Source organism: Pseudonaja textilis, chromosome 1 (genome assembly GCF_049901715.1).
Source record: "Pseudonaja textilis isolate UNSWEBS1 chromosome 1, rPseTex1.2, whole genome shotgun sequence".
Lineage (NCBI taxonomy): Eukaryota > Metazoa > Chordata > Lepidosauria > Squamata > Elapidae > Pseudonaja > Pseudonaja textilis.
Genome location: NC_141990.1, coordinates 55,046,097 through 55,065,488, shown reverse-complemented (window position 1 = coordinate 55,065,488; position 19,392 = coordinate 55,046,097). Strand labels below are relative to the sequence as shown.

General features: G+C 39.5%; 1 protein-coding gene, 1 long non-coding RNA gene and 1 other non-coding gene across 4 annotated transcripts in view; 2 read left to right on the top strand and 1 right to left on the bottom strand.

The window, feature by feature from the left end:
• Window positions 1-15,820, top strand: part of WDR43 (WD repeat domain 43) — a 29,171-nt gene extending 13,351 nt beyond the window's left edge. Inside the window, exons 10-18 of the mRNA XM_026695624.2 lie at window positions 6,810-6,932; window positions 7,823-7,963; window positions 8,320-8,406; window positions 9,084-9,115; window positions 9,822-9,885; window positions 10,732-10,845; window positions 12,366-12,435; window positions 14,574-14,626; window positions 14,718-15,820. Of these exons, the coding sequence (XP_026551409.2) occupies window positions 6,810-6,932; window positions 7,823-7,963; window positions 8,320-8,406; window positions 9,084-9,115; window positions 9,822-9,885; window positions 10,732-10,845; window positions 12,366-12,435; window positions 14,574-14,626; window positions 14,718-14,861 (828 nt within the window). The 3' untranslated portion in view covers window positions 14,862-15,820. The remainder of the gene's footprint in view (window positions 1-6,809; window positions 6,933-7,822; window positions 7,964-8,319; window positions 8,407-9,083; window positions 9,116-9,821; window positions 9,886-10,731; window positions 10,846-12,365; window positions 12,436-14,573; window positions 14,627-14,717) is intronic.
• On the top strand, window positions 182-259 carry LOC113433455 (small nucleolar RNA SNORD53/SNORD92). The gene has a single exon (XR_003373666.1). It is a non-coding gene; the product is annotated as a small nucleolar RNA SNORD53/SNORD92 (small nucleolar RNA).
• Window positions 12,157-19,392, bottom strand: part of LOC148127625 (uncharacterized) — a 37,796-nt gene continuing 30,560 nt past the window's right edge. The window contains exon 3 of one of the 2 annotated variants that reach the window (XR_015743903.1): window positions 12,157-12,910. This is a non-coding gene — a long non-coding RNA (uncharacterized LOC148127625). Of the gene's footprint in view, window positions 12,911-15,155; window positions 17,917-19,392 lie in introns of those variants that run through there. The other variant, XR_015743902.1, reaches the window with a different exon arrangement.

The following is a 19,392-nucleotide window of genomic DNA, read 5'->3' as shown; positions in this document are numbered from 1 at the left end:
CAGTTAAAAAAGATCTGTATTACACTTAAGAACGCATACAAGATAGTTTCCTGCTTGCTTTACTCCGTATTTTGTTTACCTGCATGCTTGCGTGGTTGAATAAACCAGTGCTACAAGTTAGCTACATGGTTTATGATATGCTAATCCATGGAATAGAGAATGCTTATGGATCCTTTTGGATGTGCTGTGATGATCTCCTTACTGGTTTCACTCATCACTGAATTTCTCTGATGACACCTTCTCTTGGCTGGCTGAGCACATCGATTGGATAGATTAATGGGCAGAAAGAAATTTCTGTCTAAACTTTTGCTTGCTATTATAGAACATAATTTTTTATTTTCCCCCACAATTTTCTGACTGTATAGCAAAACCTCAATGGATTACTTCTTGAATTAAAAATGTGCATTCAGTGTTTGAACTGATTTGTCAACGTCTGAGTTTTCTGTTATTTAAAGGTGAAGTCCAAAGTCAGTTTTATTGGTTTTGTCTGACGTCTTTTAAATATAATCCATAAATCATGATTTTATTGTAATTCATTTATTCTATAACTTGCAGTATCTTTAATAATATTAAGACGCAGGTCCTCAGCAATTACACAGCAAAAGGTGAAATTTTAGGGGCATTCATTTCTTATGAAAACTATATTCATTTAGATTCATAGGCTATATTTTGAAAATATTTTCTGTAATATGCATAGTATGTAAATTATGCCAATCATGGGAATCAGCATCTCCCTCCCTGCCTGCCCCCCCCTCTCTCCTTCCTATGACGTCATTTAGCTGAGTCTGTACTAAGATATAAAAGCCAGCCCCCGGAAGAGACCCCAGCTTTTGACTCAGCTCCTTTCAGTCAGTAGCTGTGTCTCTGAAAGCTTCTGTTAGATAACACTCGCCAGCGATCTTCAGTACCGTTTTTCCTTGTTTCAAGCAGCTCCCAGGATCTGGGTAGCTGCTCTTCCAGGAGCGCAGGGCTCTCTCTCTCTCTCTCTCCTGCAATGTTGGGAGCAGCATTGCCAGAGCGTTGTTCAGGCAAGTTGGGCAGTGTCTGTAGACCTCTCCCATGCCTGCGGTTTGAGCGGTCGTAAAAAGCGATCGGCAAACTGATAACAGCTTCAACCAGCTGAGGTTCTGTAGATAGCATTCACCAGCGATCTTCAGTACCTTTTTTCCTCGCTTCAGCAGCTCCCAGGATCTGGGCAGCTGTTCTTCCAGGAGAACAGGGCTCTCTATCCTGCAGCGTTGGGAGCAGCGTTGCCAAAGTGCTGTTCAGGCAAGTTGGGCAGCGTCTGTAGACCTCCCACATGCCTGCAGTTTGAGAGGTCGTAAAAAGTGATCGGCAAACCGATACCAGCATCAGCCAGCTGATCGTGTGGCCAGCAGCTGCCCTTTCCTTTGCTGACTTCACTCGGGCTCTTTATAGCCTAAGGAGAGATTCTTTGATCTCGGAGCCTGTTTCCCATAGTCAGCGGCCATCTTGGATTGAAGCCTTCCACCACGAGGTGAGCGGCCGTTTTGTAAGCCCGGGGGCTTATCACAAAAAATTTACAAACAGTTTCTTTCCATCGTAAGAGCCTTTATTCTTCAAATGGAGCAAGATAAGGGTCAGGCAGAGGTCCCCCCGCCCCAGTGGAACAGTCTCTTAAGCCCAATAAGAGAAAAGGTCGTAGGCAACGCACCCAATCAGTCCAGAGGGAGGTGGCTGCTAAAATGAAAGCTAAGGCTCTAGCCCTTAAGAAGTCAACTCAGGCTGCGTTGAGGGCAGAAAAACGCAGACATGCGGCCCTAGAGAGCCCAACAGAACTATTTAACAGAAGGGAGTGCAAGGTGGTACCTGTGGGCCCCAGCTAAGCCCTCCCAGGGGAGGAGAAGTTATCTATGAGCCTTTCCATCCTCCATCCTGGTCTCCTGAGGTCTTTGCAGTACAATATGATCCTCAGGATCTAAGCAGATCTGGGCCTTATTTCCAACAGGCTTCTGGGCCCTATGCTTCTCCCCTTCCCTCCAGGCCTCGAACCTCTTCTCAGTCTAGGCCTGAAGCTACCTTCACTCCCGCAGCAGCGGGCCTTCTGCCTCTACCTTTGAGCATAGACCAGGGAATATCCAAGATGTTGTCTCATTGGCCATTAGGCAGGGATTGGCTGAAGGCTTCAAGCAAATTCTCTGGAAAGGGTTCAGGCCCTTCTCCCTTCTCAATGTATAAGTTCCTTGCCTCATCATCCTGATTTGCACAGGCCCCAGGACCTCAGGGTCCATTCTTCTCTACCAGAATGGGAGGAGGTTGATGAGGGAAGGGCTTCACCATCTGAACCCAGTTACTACTCTCATTCAGAACATGAAGTGGGCAAGACCTTTGACCAAAATCTTTCAGAGGAAGAGGACTCTCGCCCAGAGCAGACATCCTCTGCATTGGTCTTCAATCCTTCTGTCCTCAGGCCATTACTCAGCAAGGCCTTGGTCACTGCCAAGCTGCCGCCAGAGGAAGTGGCTCCCAAGCCACAAGGAATTCCTTCTAGCCAGAGAGACTCACTCTTCTCCAAGCCTGTAGTGCGTGCAGGGGTTTTGCCTTCTCCCACTTTGTTCTTGGACATGGTCAAGGAGCAGTGCGCTTCCCCTTCGGCAGGCCCTCACCCATCTTCTCTGGATAAGTGTTTCTACAACGTCAGCATAGCCCTGGACAATATCCTGGCAGTGCCTTCTGTTGACATTCCGGTTCTGGCCTCATTCTCATCTCCTGGCACTCTCACGTGGGCATCCATATGGTGGCTGCACCAACTCCAGATTAGATTGCCAACATCTGACCTTTGGTCTCCCCAAGACCTTAATAAGATTATCGCAGTGGCAAAATTCACTGCAGATGCCATTCTCAATTCCACCAAATTTGCATCTCGGGCCATGGCATCTTCAGTAGCAGCAAGAAGACTGTTATAGTCCAGAAATTGGCAGGCGGTGTCACAATGTAAATGGAAGCTGGCTTCAGTTCCATTCGCGGGCAATAAGCTTTTTGGTGATGCTCTGGAACCTTATCTCATCGAAACCAGAGATAAACGTAAAATTCTCTCTTCCTCTGGGAAGAGAGCCAACTATCACCCAGCTCCTTATACTGGTAAACAGCCCTTTTGGGAGGGTGGGGGTCGTTCCTTCCATTGCTCTAAGTAATCCCTTGTTCTCCCCACCCATCGGAGGTCACCTAGGTTTCTTTGCCTCCAAATGGGAGGAGTCAACGGCGGATGCCTACGTGCTCAGCACTATTAGGTCAGGATTACAATTGGACTTCCTAATGCCACCCCCAAATTTTTTTTTGATCTGTCCTGTCTCTCAGGACATTTCAAGGCAAGACCTCATGAATCAGGCCATTCAACTCCTTCTTGAAATCCGAGCTATTCAAACCTGTTCCCCCCTCTCAATGGGGACGTGGGCTTACTCTCGCCTTTTCATCGTTCCCAAAGCCTCGGGGGGTAGCGAACCATCCTGGATCTAAAATTTCTCAACCAATTTGTAAAATACAGGCAATTTAAAATGCAGACTCAGAGCAGGCCCTTCCCATAAATTGGCTAGAGTTCAGAGCCATTTTTCTAGCTCTCAAGCATTTCAGGCACTCAGTGACTGGCTCTCATGTTCTCGTCCTTATGGACAACATGGCCGCCATGGCTCATGTCAACCAGCAAGAGGGGACGAGGTCCAGAGCCCTCATGGGAGAGGCTCTATGGTTGGGGTTATGGGCAGAGAAACACCTGTTGTCGATCTCGGCGGACCACTTCTCCGGGATCAGCAACTCCCAGGCCGACTGGCTCAGCAGGAGCCTAGTCGACCAGGCAGAGTGGTCCATTCCTCCATCTCTATTCAGGGACCTTTCCCTCAGATTCAGAACGCTGGAGGTGGATCTCTTCTCCACTCCTCAAATCGCCCAGGTTACCAGATTCTTCACCAGGTTTCCTTGCTAGGGAGCGGAGGGGACCAATGCCCTTCGGTGCAGATGGCCCAAAAGTCTCCTCTATGCCTTTCCCCCGCTCCCCATCATTCCGGCAGTAATTCGGAAGATGTTGGAGGAATGAGCGGAGCTCCTCCTCCTGGCACCCTATTGGCAAGGACGCCCTGGTTTGCGGACCTGGTCAACCTATCGGTGGCTTCTCCTTGGAGGATCCCAGCCCATCTAATTTCTCTTCATCAGGGGATTCTGCTCCACCCAGAGCCCCAGTGGCTCAAGCTGACCATGTGGCACTTGAGCGGCAGCTGTTAGAGGTGGCTGATCTTCCTGAAAGGGTCATCATCACTATCCTGGCATCTCGCAAACCTTCCACAAGGCACATTTATGATGCCACCTGGAAGGCCCTTTTCCGATGGTGCCTTAGGGAGGGTCTCTCTCCCCTGCTTTAGCCCAGTTGGCAGAGGTTCTTAAATTACTTCAGCATGATCTGGAGAAAGGTTTGGCCCCCAACACCTTACGTAGGCAGGTTGAGGCCCTCTCCTCGATTTTTTCATGGGGTTCGCTTCCTTCCTTATCCCATCACCCTTCAGTCAGGAGGTTTTTGAAAGAGGCTTCCAACCTGCACCCACCAGTGGTTCACAGGTATCCTTCCTGGGATCTTCATTTGGTCCTTAATGCCCTTACAAAGCCCCCCTTTGAACCCCTTAGAACACTGTCTCTCCGTTTCCTGACTCTGAAGGTAGTGTTTCCCATTTCCATCACTTCAGCCAGGCGGGTATCTGAGCTCGCTGCTCTTTCCATCAGATAGGACCTTTGTTCCTTTCATGATGATAGAGTTGTCCTCAGTGTGGACCCCTCATTTATTCCAAGGGTTAGCACCTGTTTCACAGATCCCAGGACATTATGTTGCCTGGCTTCTGCCCCCTCCTGCACCATGATTTAGAGCAGCAGTGGCACATGCTAGACGTAGGTAGGGCTTTTAGAATATACATTAAGCGCACTTCCTCCTTCAGGAAGTCAGAAGCCATTTTGTTTCCTTTTCCCTTCTCACTTGGGGCACAAGGCCTCTTCTCCTACTATTAGCAGGTGGGTCAGATCTTGCATTGAGCAGGCCTACAAAGCTGCAGCCCTTCCAGTTCCTTGAGGTCTGACATTGCACTCTACCAGAAACGCAGCCACTTCGGCTGCCTGGGCAACCCAAGCACCCTTGGAGGAGATCTGTCATGCGGCCACGTGGACATCTCCGTCTCCTTTTATCAGATACTACCGTCTGGATGTCTTTGCTTCGGCAACTGCAACCTTCGGCAGACGGGTGCTTCAACGAGTGGTTCAACAGTCAGTGTGATGAGCCGGATGAGGACTTGCCCGTGGACATGCAAGCTTTGGTATGTCCCATCCTGGGCTCTCGATGCAGCATGGAGGAGAATGGGCGTTGGTAGAAGTTACCGTGAACGCCCTTTCTATCTATGCTGCGAGAGAGCCCAGCCCCTCCCTTGATTTGTCCAGAGAGGGCAAGTCATATTTCTGTATTCATTTGCGCTTTCAGAGACACCTTTCAGTCTGTCAAGTATCTTCACCAAAGCTGGGGTCTCTCCCAGGGGCTGGCTTTTATATCTTAGTACAGACTCAGCTAAATGATGTCATAGGAAGGAGTCAACCCACCCTGGGCTCTCTTGCAGCATAGATAGAAAGGGCGTTCAGGGTAACTTCCAACGCCCAATCTACCTTACCTATCCTACCTATCCTATCTATCCATCCATCTTATCCATCCATCTATCAATCTATCTAATCTAATCTATCTAATCTAATCTACCCATCTATCTAATCTGGCTACTGTGGACCCCTAATTGAATTCCATAAGTGATAAATATAAACGTGTTGTGCTTCTTTGAGAATAAAAGAAAAGGCATGTAAATTTCAGGGAACTTATTTTTTCATAATGTTTCAGTGCATATTAAATACAGGTAGCCCTCAATTTGCAATGGCTGTTCGAAGTTAACAGCGGCACTGAAAAAAGTGACATATGACCATTTTTCACATTTATGACTGTCGCAGCATCCCCATGGTCATGTCAAAATTCAGATGCTTGGTAACTGACTCATGTTTATGATGATTGGAGGGGTCATGTGATTGCCCTTTGTTAAATTCTGACAAGCAAAGCAAATGGGGAATGTAGATTCACTTAACAATTCTGTTACTAACTTAATAATTGCAGTGATTCATTTAACTGTGGCAAGAAAGGTTGTAAAATCAGGCAAAATTCACTTAACGGATGTCTCAATAAGCAAGAGAAATTTTGGGCTCAATTGTGGGCATAAGTCGAGGACCACCTGAACAGAAAAATAATGGAAAGCCCTATGAATTTTGCTAAAAAAAGGCATAAAATATTTGAAAAGATGAGGCATATTTTCATCAGATTTTCACCCCTTTAATCAATATACATCTAAAGAATTCCATTGAAGTTCATTTAGATTTTATCTCCTTATTGGAACAAAACCATTATTTGAACTATGAAATATTGGTCGTATGTTTTAGAAGATGAAATGTACAATTACATTCTCAATTATTATTGAGTTTAACATAAGTGAGTGTAAGTGTTGATGATCAATTGATGAAGAATTGATAGCAGCTTAGTATTTATGGATGCCTTAATCGGGCTCTCAAATTTATGTTTATGAAAAATATGCACACTACTAGGGCAATTTTTGGAGAATTTCTCTAGGGTTGTAAATTGTCATATATATGAACTAGTTGTTCAATGCAATTTTTACAAAAGAAAAGTTTTGAGTTTTAATTAAATTATTCAGAAGTTGAGTTTGATAAAAAAAATTAAATACAGAATATACCGGATACATATAAATATCTTTTTTTTTCTTTAAAATTAGGTGAAAACTCCCATAATCAACTCAGAGGTCAAAACGTTAGTTCCTGGGATTCCTGGTCATAGTTCAGCTGTGAAATCTTCAGTATGCAGGGATAAAAATAAAAGGAAGACAGATGGCAAAGAGGTAATTGTTCTCCATTCAGTATTCTGTATTTAATCTAAGCCAGTTGTTGAATATTAATCATCTGTTTTGTTATGTTTCGTAATCTGAATTAGTACTTACTGATTTTTTTTAGTATAATTTTCAGGCTAGGTTCTGAGAATTTTTTATTTTCCTCAGAGAGGAAATACAGACTACAACACATTGATTTTCCTGAAAGAAAGTATTCCCACCACTGGAGAATATTAGGTGCATTCTAAACATTGTGTTTTTTTTTCATGTAGGCAGAGGCAAAGCCCAAGGATATAATTTCACATGAACAAAATAGGTGGCCCAAAATATTGAGAGAAACCTCTGTGCCTGTTAAGTCAATGCCACCCCTTTCTCCAGTGGGAAGAACGACATTACTCCTTTTTTAATCTTCTGTTAATGGAAGGAGAACAGTAGAGTAAGTTTAGCTCTAGATCCAGTCATTGTTTAGAATAAGAAATAGAAAATACAACATACATAAGAAAGGTACTATGTAGATCAATAACTGAAGAGTCAAAACTGATTTTTCTGTTAGTGATGGAAATGTGCTTTGTGATGGAAATGAGATTTGTGGCAGCAACGCTTAACCAAACCTCTTCCCTTTGTATGTATTGGATTACAAGTCTCATTACCTATAGTTAGAGTGAAGATTGGATAAAATTGTTGAACATCTGCCATTGCTCTTGTTTTTGAGGATTGATTTTCTAAGTTCAAACATTTAAGCTTCAAACATCATCTCTGATCCTGGATTTTACCATGCCCTTAAACCTTGAAGCACAATGAGCTATTGATTTTGCTACATGCAATTATAGTATAAAGGAGAGATGCTCACCACAAATAGTATAAAAATGCTAACTTGCTGTGTAATTATTTTTAATGTCTAGGAAAGTATTGAAGATCGCCTTAGTGCTATGGATATTGATGTGATGAAAGTAAAACCGCCATCCGGTGGCCTTCCACAGACTGATAATTTTGCAGTGCTTTTGGTTCAGGGTTTGGAAAGCAGTGATTCTGTGATTTTAAATGTAAGTATTAAAAGTAACATGGCTGGGGAGAATCTCTATAACATCTCAAAATTATCAAAACTATTTAGATTGTTGCAGTATTTTGTGTCTTTATGACAATGTAGTAAATACTATATAATTATGACATAGAAATCTTTTAATAAAAGAATTTTGAAGGACTTTTCTTACTTATCTAAATGACCTAAATTAGACTTTAAAATTTTCAAGCTCAACTACATTCCATTTTTTGAAGGAAAGCAAACTACATTTTATATCTGGGTTAGGATTAAAAAGTAGTCTCTTCTGAGATCCATAAGGTAGATTGGGTGTCTACTTATAACATGGTTCCATCATTGACCCCTTTCTTTTTTTAACAGAAAGTGCTTCAAACCAAGAAGGAAGCAGTAATAAAGAAAACTGTAGCCAGGATTCCTGTATATTCTGTTATTCCATTACTGCACGAGGTAAAAGATTTAATATTGATTACTGTAATTCTCTTGGATACCAATTTGAAATAGTATAAGCTTCCAACATCTGTCCTGCTTTTACCCCAAATTTAGGTGTTTTTTTTATCATACTAGAAGTTTTTTTGAAATTGAAAACAAGATGGTTTCTTCTGGGTGCTTATATTAATTTGAATTAGTTCAGATTATTTTCACATAGCTTTACCTCCTTCATGAAAATAGACACAGGATTCAATCTGGTATTTCAAACTTGAATAGATACCAAATATCATTCTACTATCTCAGAAAGTATACTACATTACAAGCAATCATGTTGAATAAGCCTAATGTTCAACCAAACTCTTATGTAAATGTGAACGAACTTGGTGTTGAATCTTTATTCAGTGATGTCAGTCACAGAAATACCTGATTTGCTGTATGCATTCCTGGTTGTATGTCATCTAATAAAGTGTACTTTTGTGGAAATAATAGCAATAACTTACATTGCCATCTGTTCTAATGCATAATGCAACATCATTCACAATGAAGTTTAGTCACTACAAACGAAGTTTAGTCATTACAAATATTTTGAAGTAGTTTAGACTTTGAGAATCCATATATCTGCATTTTGCTGAAGAACATAATTGATATAAAAATCTGAATGCATCTCAGTCTTTACATTCTCACTTCTGTTTTAGCTCACAAAAAGGCTACAAGGGCACCCATACAGGTAAGCATAGATTACCTAAAATTCTGTCTGATAATAATAAATAGTAGACCGGGCTGGATGGGTAGGTTTTCTGTAGCAGGCACTGTTTAAAATATTGAACTGGGTTATTCATTTGAAAGCCATTTGGAATGGGGTACTCTTTGTTTATCTGATTTGTTTATTTAATTTTAACTAGTATCTGGTTCGAATATGGCTTGGAAAAAAATCCTTAGCATTTCTAGAAGTGCAGCACTTGCTGTTCATTAAAGCAGATTAATGCTGTCCATGAAATGAGACTTTTGCAGGAGCCTAAAAAGAAAACATGCCAGTGCTTTAAGAGACACATTTACTTTAAAAAGTGGATTTAGTTTAAAAAGTGGATTTCTTAAGATGTCAATCCGTATTGGATTAGATTAGAGCTGCAACAATAGCTTTATACCTGAGATTGAATAAGGTTAAAAAAGACAGAAGTTCATATAGTCCTACGTTGTACATTGATCTGTTCTAGAAAAATAAGGGGGACCCTAATTCTCTTTTTGTTGCTACCTGTGAACTTGTAGCTGATGAAAGTTTTCCCAAGGATACTTCTGTCTGTATTATTTATCATTAATGTATGAGAGTTTACCCATCTTTATAGATGCAGTTTAAATTTATCATTTTGAAATATGATTTTTTTAAAAAAAAATTCTGACCCTCTGTAATAAATGATTTTGCTGTTATTTTCTAGTGCTTCACAAATGGTTCGATGGTTAAAACCTGTCCTAACTATGCATGCCTCCTACCTTTCAACGGTAAGTACTCTGATACACAGGGCTTTTTATCACCTTGGTTTCATCTAGTGGATGCATGAAGGGAAGGCATTTCCAGACTGATAAAGGAGTATATTTGTAGCTCAGGGTAGAAATGAAAAGTCCCCGGTGCTCTCTGAGCTCGGTTGTTTTGTTGCAGATGTTTCATTTCCCAAATTAGGTAATATCAGTCCTAGCACTGATGGTGTTGTCTAGTTCAGGTAATGAAATGTCTTCAGGAAAACAACCAAGCTCAGAGAGCACTACAAGGGTTCCTAATAATTTTCAGACCATCCAATCCTTCTTGTCTGCTTGCTAGTCTGGTGGTATGGCACAGGCTTGCTAAAGTAAAGGAGAATTTATTCAAATCTGCTAAAAGGGCCAAAAACAGAGGGGAGAGGAGAGGAAATTCGATTTCATCAATTGCCTTTTGCTTCTGCAGTCATTGTATACAATTCTTTCTCCCCTTCTCATGTTGAATTTATGCTTCTTGAATTCTTTTGTTTCAAGTGAATTCCTTCACAGTTGTCATTGTATAACATTTCACTCTTGTTCCAAAGTTCACTAATACTAAGTGAATGTCACGTTAAGCGCTTAACACGTATAAGTATAATTTTTGCCTGTAAGATTAAAAAATCGACAAAAATTGAGGCAAAGTGCTTAATTGCTCAGATGACACATTTAAAAAAATATTCAGTAAGACAGGTGATCGCTAAAAAGGGCAGTGTTTAAGCAAGATTTATATAAGTAAATCTGTATGTTTAATATAGAAACTGCCTAGGACTTCATTTGCCTATGTCTTCATAGTTCTCTGTTGACTGTTGTCTCTTTTCTCTTTATCCCCATCAGTTGCCAGATCTAGCCTCCCAGCTTGGAACATTATATGAGTTAATGGAAAGCAGAATAAAAACTTTGCAAAAGCTGTCTCGCTTGCATGGGAAACTATATCTTATTATCACCCAAGTAAGTTAAAGTTGATAATCTTGCTCCACAGAAAGTGTGTTGTTATGAACATAGAATGAAGGTATGTTACTAATAACAGTGAGATTTTCTATCAAAAGTGGGAGGGTTTGCCAGTGTGCCAGAATTTATAACACGAAAGAATTCTGATGATCCCTCTCAAAGTGATTTTGGGGGAAATGAAACTATACATGATCTTTGCTGTAGCAGTCTTAGAAAGTTTTTCATGTATGATAATTTTTTCTGGAATAGAGCAGTTGTCATGCATAATTTTCAAATATAGAAAGTGATTCCCAATATTAAGGGTAGCTTCCTGTTGACAATTTGAGGCTGCAGAATTTCTGTGTGGTTGATAATTCAACAATTCTCATAAAAGATAAACCAGTTTTGGAAAAAGAAAACATTTATGTTAAGACATCCAGGGAACTTCCAGTCTTTAATTGAAGGCATTGCATCAATAAGTTTTTATCCCATTAGAGACCTGTATAATTTTGTTTCGGTAGAGGAGTTTTACAGATTCACTGAGAATACAGTGATGAAGACGCACAAAATTTATTTGTCCTAATCTTCAGGGATGGGGTTATAATAAATTTAGAGTTATCTTCCTTTCAGATGGATGCTAAAGCACAAGAACATATGTATTCATGTTTTCATAAGGCTACCTGATTATATATTTATTGATATAAAGGCAGAATATAAATCTAATAAATTAAATGGAACAAGTCTATAATGACATTTAGTTGGAAAATAAATAGATTAAAACATTTTTATCTTCAATGGTCATTGTGTAATTTAGTAGCAGCTACTGTTTCTTTTCTTGATGCCAAAATTGATTCAGTTCAGCTCTTGTAGTGAAATACAAAACTTGTAGTTTGTTACAGATGTTGCAGAGTCCTATTAATGCAGAAACAATTTGATTTTTTTGAGTAGAAAAACAATCTCTTAATGCCAGCAAAAAGCAAACACATTTAATATTCACGTTGGAGCTTCAATTTTCTCTTTAAATATTTTCCCCCTGTGATATGTACTTGGTTACTATCTTAAGCATAAAACAGCGCTGGACAGAGTGGTTGCACCATCACTTAGTTGGAGCCTATTTTGTATAGAAGATAATGTGGATTCTATTCATAGACATTAAAAAGTTTATGTCAAGTGACATCCTTACTTTGTAAGATGCCTTCATTACTTGCTACAGACTAATAGATACTTAATAGTTTTTGGAAAGGTATATTTGATGCAATAGTGCGTAATAATATTTTTACTCAAAACATACAAATGTTGCTTTTACAATGTTACAAGTTAAAAAGGGGCAGAATCAGGTTATTACTAAGCTTGTCAAAATGTCATTTAAAAAATATTTTCATTGGAATTAAAATTGTTCATTATTTGATAAATTAGCAATAGTGTACAGAATAGCACTTTTCAAAAATCGTACATATCATATCTATTTGATGTAACTTGAATTCAACACAAGTTGTATGGCCTAGCTACAATCTCTGTTGATACCAAATACTCCTTTTTAGGTGGCTGCATTAGAAAAGGTTCAGGATGTGCCCGACGTTGATCAGACTGCAAAACTAGTGTATGAAGAAGGTAAGCAAAAGAAATTTTGTACTAAACAATTTGGATAAATTAAAAAATAATATAGTATATCAACAAAGGAGAATATTTGTAACTCAGAGTTGAAATGAGGGGGTCCTTGGTGCTCTCTGAATTTGGTTGTTTTGTTGCAGACATTTCATTACCCACACTAGGTAATATCAGAGGCCACAAAGGACGCTCCTCAAGATAGTGTATTCTTTTTTATGTTCTGGCTCTATTTTTTAATTGAGTGTCTTTTCAGTTGAATGCTTGGGGAATAGAGAAGTCTTGTACATTTTTAATCAGACTTAGCAGGAAAACAATCAGAAGATTTCTTTAGATACTTTGCTTGTAGTTTTTGTCCTTACTTTCCATACAATACTTCCTGTCCCTGTTTCCATGCCCCCAGTGGGATGTCTTAAAAGGGATGAGTATCAGATGTTTCATGAAAAGTTCAGATTCTTGGCACAAGTTTTCTGTCCACAGCCTGAACGTGTAGAGAAAAAATAAGCATAAATCTTCTAGGACTGACCTTGCAGATGTTGTTGACTCTGAACTTCCCCAATACAGCAGGTGATTGATTACACATACCGTGTTTCTCACAAAATAAGGCCGGGCCTTATTTTTTTTTACACCCCCCCCCCCAAACGGCTAGGCTGTCTTTTCGGGGGTGACTTAATTTCCTCCCCCACCTAGAGTGGCCCATATGCACGTACCTTGCCGCAAGGCCGCTTCTATCGGCCAATGAAAGCTCCCTGAAGGCAGAGTCCCCAGCTGCTTTGGGGCATGGCTGTCCGTGTCCCCTCGCCATTAGGCAGTCTTGGGCGATGGAAGCTCCCCAAGTTCAGTCACCAGCCCCTTCGATCAGCCGGTAGAAGCGGCCTTGGGGCGAGCGCGCGCACACTCCCCTTGCCGCGAGGCCGCTTCTATCGGCCGATCGAAGGGGCTGGTGACTGAACTTGGGGAGCCCCATCACCCGAAAGAGACTGCCTAAAGGCGAAGGGACACGGGCAGTCATACCATGCCCTGAAGCGGCTGGGGACTCTGCCTTCAAGGGAGCTTTCATCAGCTGACAGAAGCAGCCTCGCGGCGAGAGGAGTGTGTGTGTGCACTCGCCCTAAGGCCGCTTCTACCGGCCAATAGAAGTGGCTGGTGACTGAACTTGGGGAGCTTCCATCGCCTGAAAGAGACTGCCTAAAGGCGAGGGGACATGGGCAGCCACGCCACGCCCTGAAGCGGCTGGGGACTCTGCCTTCGGGGAACTTCTATTGGCTATCGGGGTATTCTAGCCTAGGCTACCTGCAGGGCACTCCTAAAGGCAAGTTTTCTCCCCACAGGCCCACCCTTCCCCCCCATTTCTGTTCACCTCGTGTAGTTCTAACGAACGATGTGAGAAATGGTGGGGAAACACATGGATTAAATAGGCCTAAATTTGGGGGGCAGAGCTTAATTTCACCTCATGCCTAGAAATCATGCTGGGCCTTCCTATTGGTGGAGGCCATATTGTTGGAGAAACATGGTAGTCTTTGCTTTTGACCACTTTGTTTAATGGCAGTTTGAAGTTAACAATGGTTGGGTGGAAAAAACAGCTTTGCGATTAACCCTCTTATTTACAGTTACTTCAGAGTCATGTGTCATGTGAGCTTTTATGGTAATTGTAGTATGCCACAGTCATGTAATTGCCATTTGCTAGCTTCACAGTGAGTTTCCAACAAGCAAAATTAATGGAGAACATGGACATAAAATTGGAAGTCATGGTCATGTGATGTATCCTTCACAGCCATGGTGATTTGCTTAATGACAAGCATGGCCAGTTTTCCCATTGACTTTACTTGTCAGAAGGTTACAAAAGGTGATCGCATGACCCTGGGATACTGCAACAGTCATAAATATGAGTCAGCTGCCAAGCTTCTGAATTTTGGTAACATGATCCTGGGGATGCCGCAATGATCATAAGTATGAAATATGGTCATAAGTTACCTTTTTCAATGCCCTTGTAACTTTGAATGGTTACTAAACGAACTGTTGTAAGTCAAAGATGGCCTGTATTAAGCAAGGTGTAATCTGTAGGTATATTGGTAGTGCACTCAAAAGATATACTAATAAATACTGGTAAACAAATATCACACATTGGTGTTCTTTATCGACAGAATCTTCAGAAGATGGTTCAGATGACGAGATGGCTGCAGAGAGAGATTCAGATGTAAGTAAAGTTAAGTGTCTTTCTTAACATACTTGAGAGGTTAAAAGTGATTATGCCAAATGCATATTTTGTGTTGCTCTCTCTCCTTCAGGAAAATTGGGATGAAGATGAAGAGAAAGAAGATGAGAACAATGAGAGAGATGAACAGTCGGACGATGAGCAGGAAATGGCAGTAGAAAAAGAAATCAACGGAGAATCAGATTTGGATCCAGAAAATGAAAGTGAAGAAGAATAGCATACTGTTTAAAGAAAACTTGTTTTGGAGCTGGCTACCAAAATGTGTCACTTCTGGACTGCCATGCTGGAGGCCACTTGGATCACACAAGGATTGCACACTTGACACCTAATATCCCTGATGGCATATTGGAAAACTTTTGTTTCCAAATCTGTACTACACAATCTGTACTGCACATTCTTCAATTCTATATCTCTAGGGATCACAGTGAAACAACTTTCTTCCACATAGCAAGCAAATTATCATTTATTTGGATATTCATTTTACAGCTCAGATCTAATAGCTTATCGATCCCCATTGGGTGATGACCCTATTGCAGCTTTGTTTTAAGTTCTGATGGATTGAAGACCACTCTATCTTCTTAATTTGCTTTAGTTAAATACTTTCCTAGTTGGCATCTTGCTACAATTTTTTGGAAGAAAATATTTTTATAAGACTCAAAAACATTACTTTGAATTTCTTGGTAGTTCTTCCTCTTTCCTCCACAACAACATCCATTTTCTCATAAGAGAATTATTCATACCTTAGCAATGATACATTGCAAACCAGGTTTTAAGACTAAACTGACTTTTTTATATTTGTGTGTAAATCAGTCATTTTTCATGTACTTAAAAAGAAAGACTCATGCTTAATCCTAACTTTTTGGTTTTTTGTGCTTGTATATATATATAAGTTTACTGTTGACCCAGAGAGTTCTTTGGAGGGAGAAAAATAATGAAAATGGGAAGGGCAGAGATTTGTGAATAATGTTACACAAACTTATACATTTATGATTTTTAATCTTGGAAAGAATGGGGTTGCTATTAGCTCAATTAAGCTGAAGTGATACAAACAATTGGGTAAAGTTTTTGAGCCATTCACCAGTATAATGTACAGTTTAATTTGTCTATAATTACAGCTGTTGCAACTTAATGCTGCTCTCCTTTGTAAAGTGAATAAATATACATTGTCTTTATGAAGTATTAGTCTGTGATACACGGAATATAATGAAATGCTTATAACTGGAATTTTGTACTGAAGATGCACCAAGCCCTTTTTTGCTATCATGGAGCAAGTTTGGAATAAATTCTAGTTTTTTGAGCTGCCTTGTTGCATTGTAAAGGTAGTCGTCCCAACGGTAATTGGAACTGGGAACCCCATTGTTAAGTAACACAGTTGTAAGGCACAATGTCATTTGGCTGCACCAACTTAACAACATGAGTTCTGGTAGTTGCTATTGCCACTGTTAGGTGAATCCCATGTGACTGCAGCATCTCACAAGTCATGTGATGTCCATTTTTGACATTCAGATGGCTTCCCCATTGATTTTGCTGGTCAAGCCAGCTGTTAAGGTTGCAAATGTTGATTGTGTACCTGGGATGCTGTGTGTGACATAATTGTGAGACAGTTGCCAAGCACCTGAATTGCAACCCACGGGGAGATTGCAGCAGTTGCAACTTTGAGGACCTGTTCCAAGTATCCCTTGTTCAGCGCCATCACTTCGGTTGCTGAACAAGTGGACAAAAAACAAACTACTTTTTCTTTTTCTGCAACTTGCGTTTGTTCATATTGTTTGTCTGAGTTGCAGTATGGGTTGGATGGATTCCCATGTAAGTAACCAAGCAAACCAAAGAACCTTTATACAAATAGTTTTAATTGAATAAGGCGGAGATACTTTACAAATATATCAGCATGGCTGGTTGAGGAATTCTGGGGGTTGAAGTCCACAAGTATTAAAAGTTGCCAAGTTTGGAAACCCCTGAGATATATCATGGAAACTATCTTATAACGTTGCAATGGCATTTTCAAACAATGATATTCCCCAATATCCCATTCCCTGCCATTCAAATTAGGAAGATAGTAGTCCAAAGAGCTTCAACTACAAATTTTATTAGTGTTCATTATAGCATAAAACAATGAAAATAAAGATTAAAAGGGGGGGTTAAAAACGGAAGAATAAAAAAAGGTGTTGACTTATGACTAACGTAGTAAAGTACTAATATATTTACAACCTCAACTTTTTACATTACCAATAATTACGAGTCAGTTCTATATCTACAGAATATTACATTTTCAAACTAAATTCTGAATTTCATTTTTTTCTATTTCAAATATGAAAACCAGAAGCAATATCCCAACAGAAACAAGATCAAATAAAATATTTGTTTAAACAGAACATTGCAATCTTAGCCAAATCCATTCCCTCCCCCCCCCCCACAATTATGGGAAGTTTATACAGTTGTATATTTCTATTTGCAGTTATTAATTTTTCTAAACTACCATATTAACAAAAGTCACTATTTCAAAATTACCTATTTTTATATTAAGACTAACACTTCATCTTTATAACTAAAATACATTTTAATGCATCTTTTTAATATGCTTTCAAATTCATTTTCAATAATTTACAAACTAGGAATCACTAAAGCATTTTAGTCTGCGTGTGTGAGAGAGGGAGAGAGAATTTTTTTTTTTTTTTCAAATCCACTATAAGCAAAAAATACTTTGAAATTCTCTGAATTACATCTGTCAAACTAATAGAAAATCTCTCCTGGCCCCAATTATCATACTAAATTTAAATCACTCCCTCCAGCTTGTCCTCAAACATATTTCTCTTTCAGAATGTCTTAAGTAAATATAAACTTTTTGTCAAGATCTGTCTGATACAATTTTTTAAAATATGTTAATTCCATTTCAATTTTGAAGTAGAGTCCCCAAATATGTTCTCTTAAGAATTATAGATTTACTGCAGTCGTCTTTGAATTGCAGTGGGGTACTTGTAATTAAACCATCTTTGTAGTAGGCACTGTTGGAGTCAAGTTTATATTCCAAAATTAGGGTTAAGCCCTTTGCATTATCAAATACTTGTGCAGTAGCCTCAATAGTTTGATAACTGCAAGTAGTTTTATCTCTGGATCACTCATCTTGGCTCATTTGTTCCTCTTGCTCCTCTTTCATGACTTCTTTTGGAACATAGTTGAAGCGAATGCTTTTGTTTAAATACTCCAAAATAATTTTGCAATCTTTGGTTTAGATGGCTTCTACAGTGCTTCATTGTCTGTTCTTTAAGTTCCTTCTTGCGGTCAATTTTTTAAAAAATAAAAAACAACTTTATAGATAAGCTGGTATCTCCTGTTCAATCAAAATCCATTAAGATCAGAAGATGTCACCCTCCCACAACAAACAATCCAAAAATACAAATTTTAGCTCTCAATGTCAAAGATGGCAAATCACGAAAATGAAAGAAAAAAATATTCCACACTTCCTTATTTTAGCTCACCTCTTAAAAAACCTCTTTATCCTTCAACAATAATAATGTCCCCCAATAATCTTCAAAAAAGAGTAACAGGTTGTGATTGAAAAACCCTCTTAGCTTAGTAAATATAATAAATAGAGGTAGTCCTTGACTTATGATCACAATTTCGCACAAAATTTCTCTGGCTAAGTGAGACATTTGCTAAGTAAATTTTGCCCCACTTTATGACTTGTCTTGCCACACTTGTTAAGTGAATCACGACAGTTGTTAAATTAGTAAACACAGTTAAGTGAATCTGATTTCCCCATTGACTTTGCTTATCAGGAGGTCATAAAAGAGGATCACAATGTCCCCTCCTAAGTGTTGCTTCAGAGACTCCTTGCAAATTGCCACCCTAAGGAGGATTTTGAGTGACTCTGGATCTCTCCTTAACCTGGAGGTCTCCAAACTTGGCAACTTTGGACTTCAACTCCCAGAATGCCTCAGCTAGCTATGCTATGGAATTTTGGGAGTTGAAGTCCTCAAGTCTTAAAGTTGTCAAGTTTGAGGACCCCTGCCCTAAACCCCAGAGACTCATATAAATTTAGGGAATTCAGTTTCTTTATTTATAAATTTATAAGACATAAATCTAATCCAAGCAAGTACTAAGTTGATTTTGGTAAATGTTGAAAATTTCAGGAAGTCTAATTTAATTAATATTTAATTAGTAAATACTAATTTAGTTAGTATTTGGATTGGAGACTACATGAATTCTCAGGATGATCAACTAGAATGGAAAATTAAAACATGAAGACAATGTCCAACCATTTCTGATTGCTGCAATAAAAATTACATTGATGTATTCTGTGGTCGGTAAGAGTTGAACTTAAGAAAAATCTTGATCATCAAAGTAAAACCAACCCACCTAAGATGAAATATAATCATTTGCATTCAGAAATTGTCACAGATTCACATCCAGCATTATAACAAATGGGATGTGTATCCATACTTCTAATGAGGAGGTAATGGGAGAAAACATTTGGTTGCATTCACATATTTGTATAACGTATCCTGCTTTCTAATGCAGGCATATAGTATACAAATCTGTTTACTTTGAATACATTATGATGCAATGTGTTGTGTGGTTTTTCTTTTGGGGAGGTATTTTTCCCATTTATTCACTTTTGGGGAATTCTTTTTTAATATCCAGGTTTGTTGATGCCCAATGGGTGCTAAAAAATCTTATTAATGCATTAGAAATATAATTCTAGAAGTGACCATTGGATGTCACATATGTGCTGCAGAATAATAGTAAAT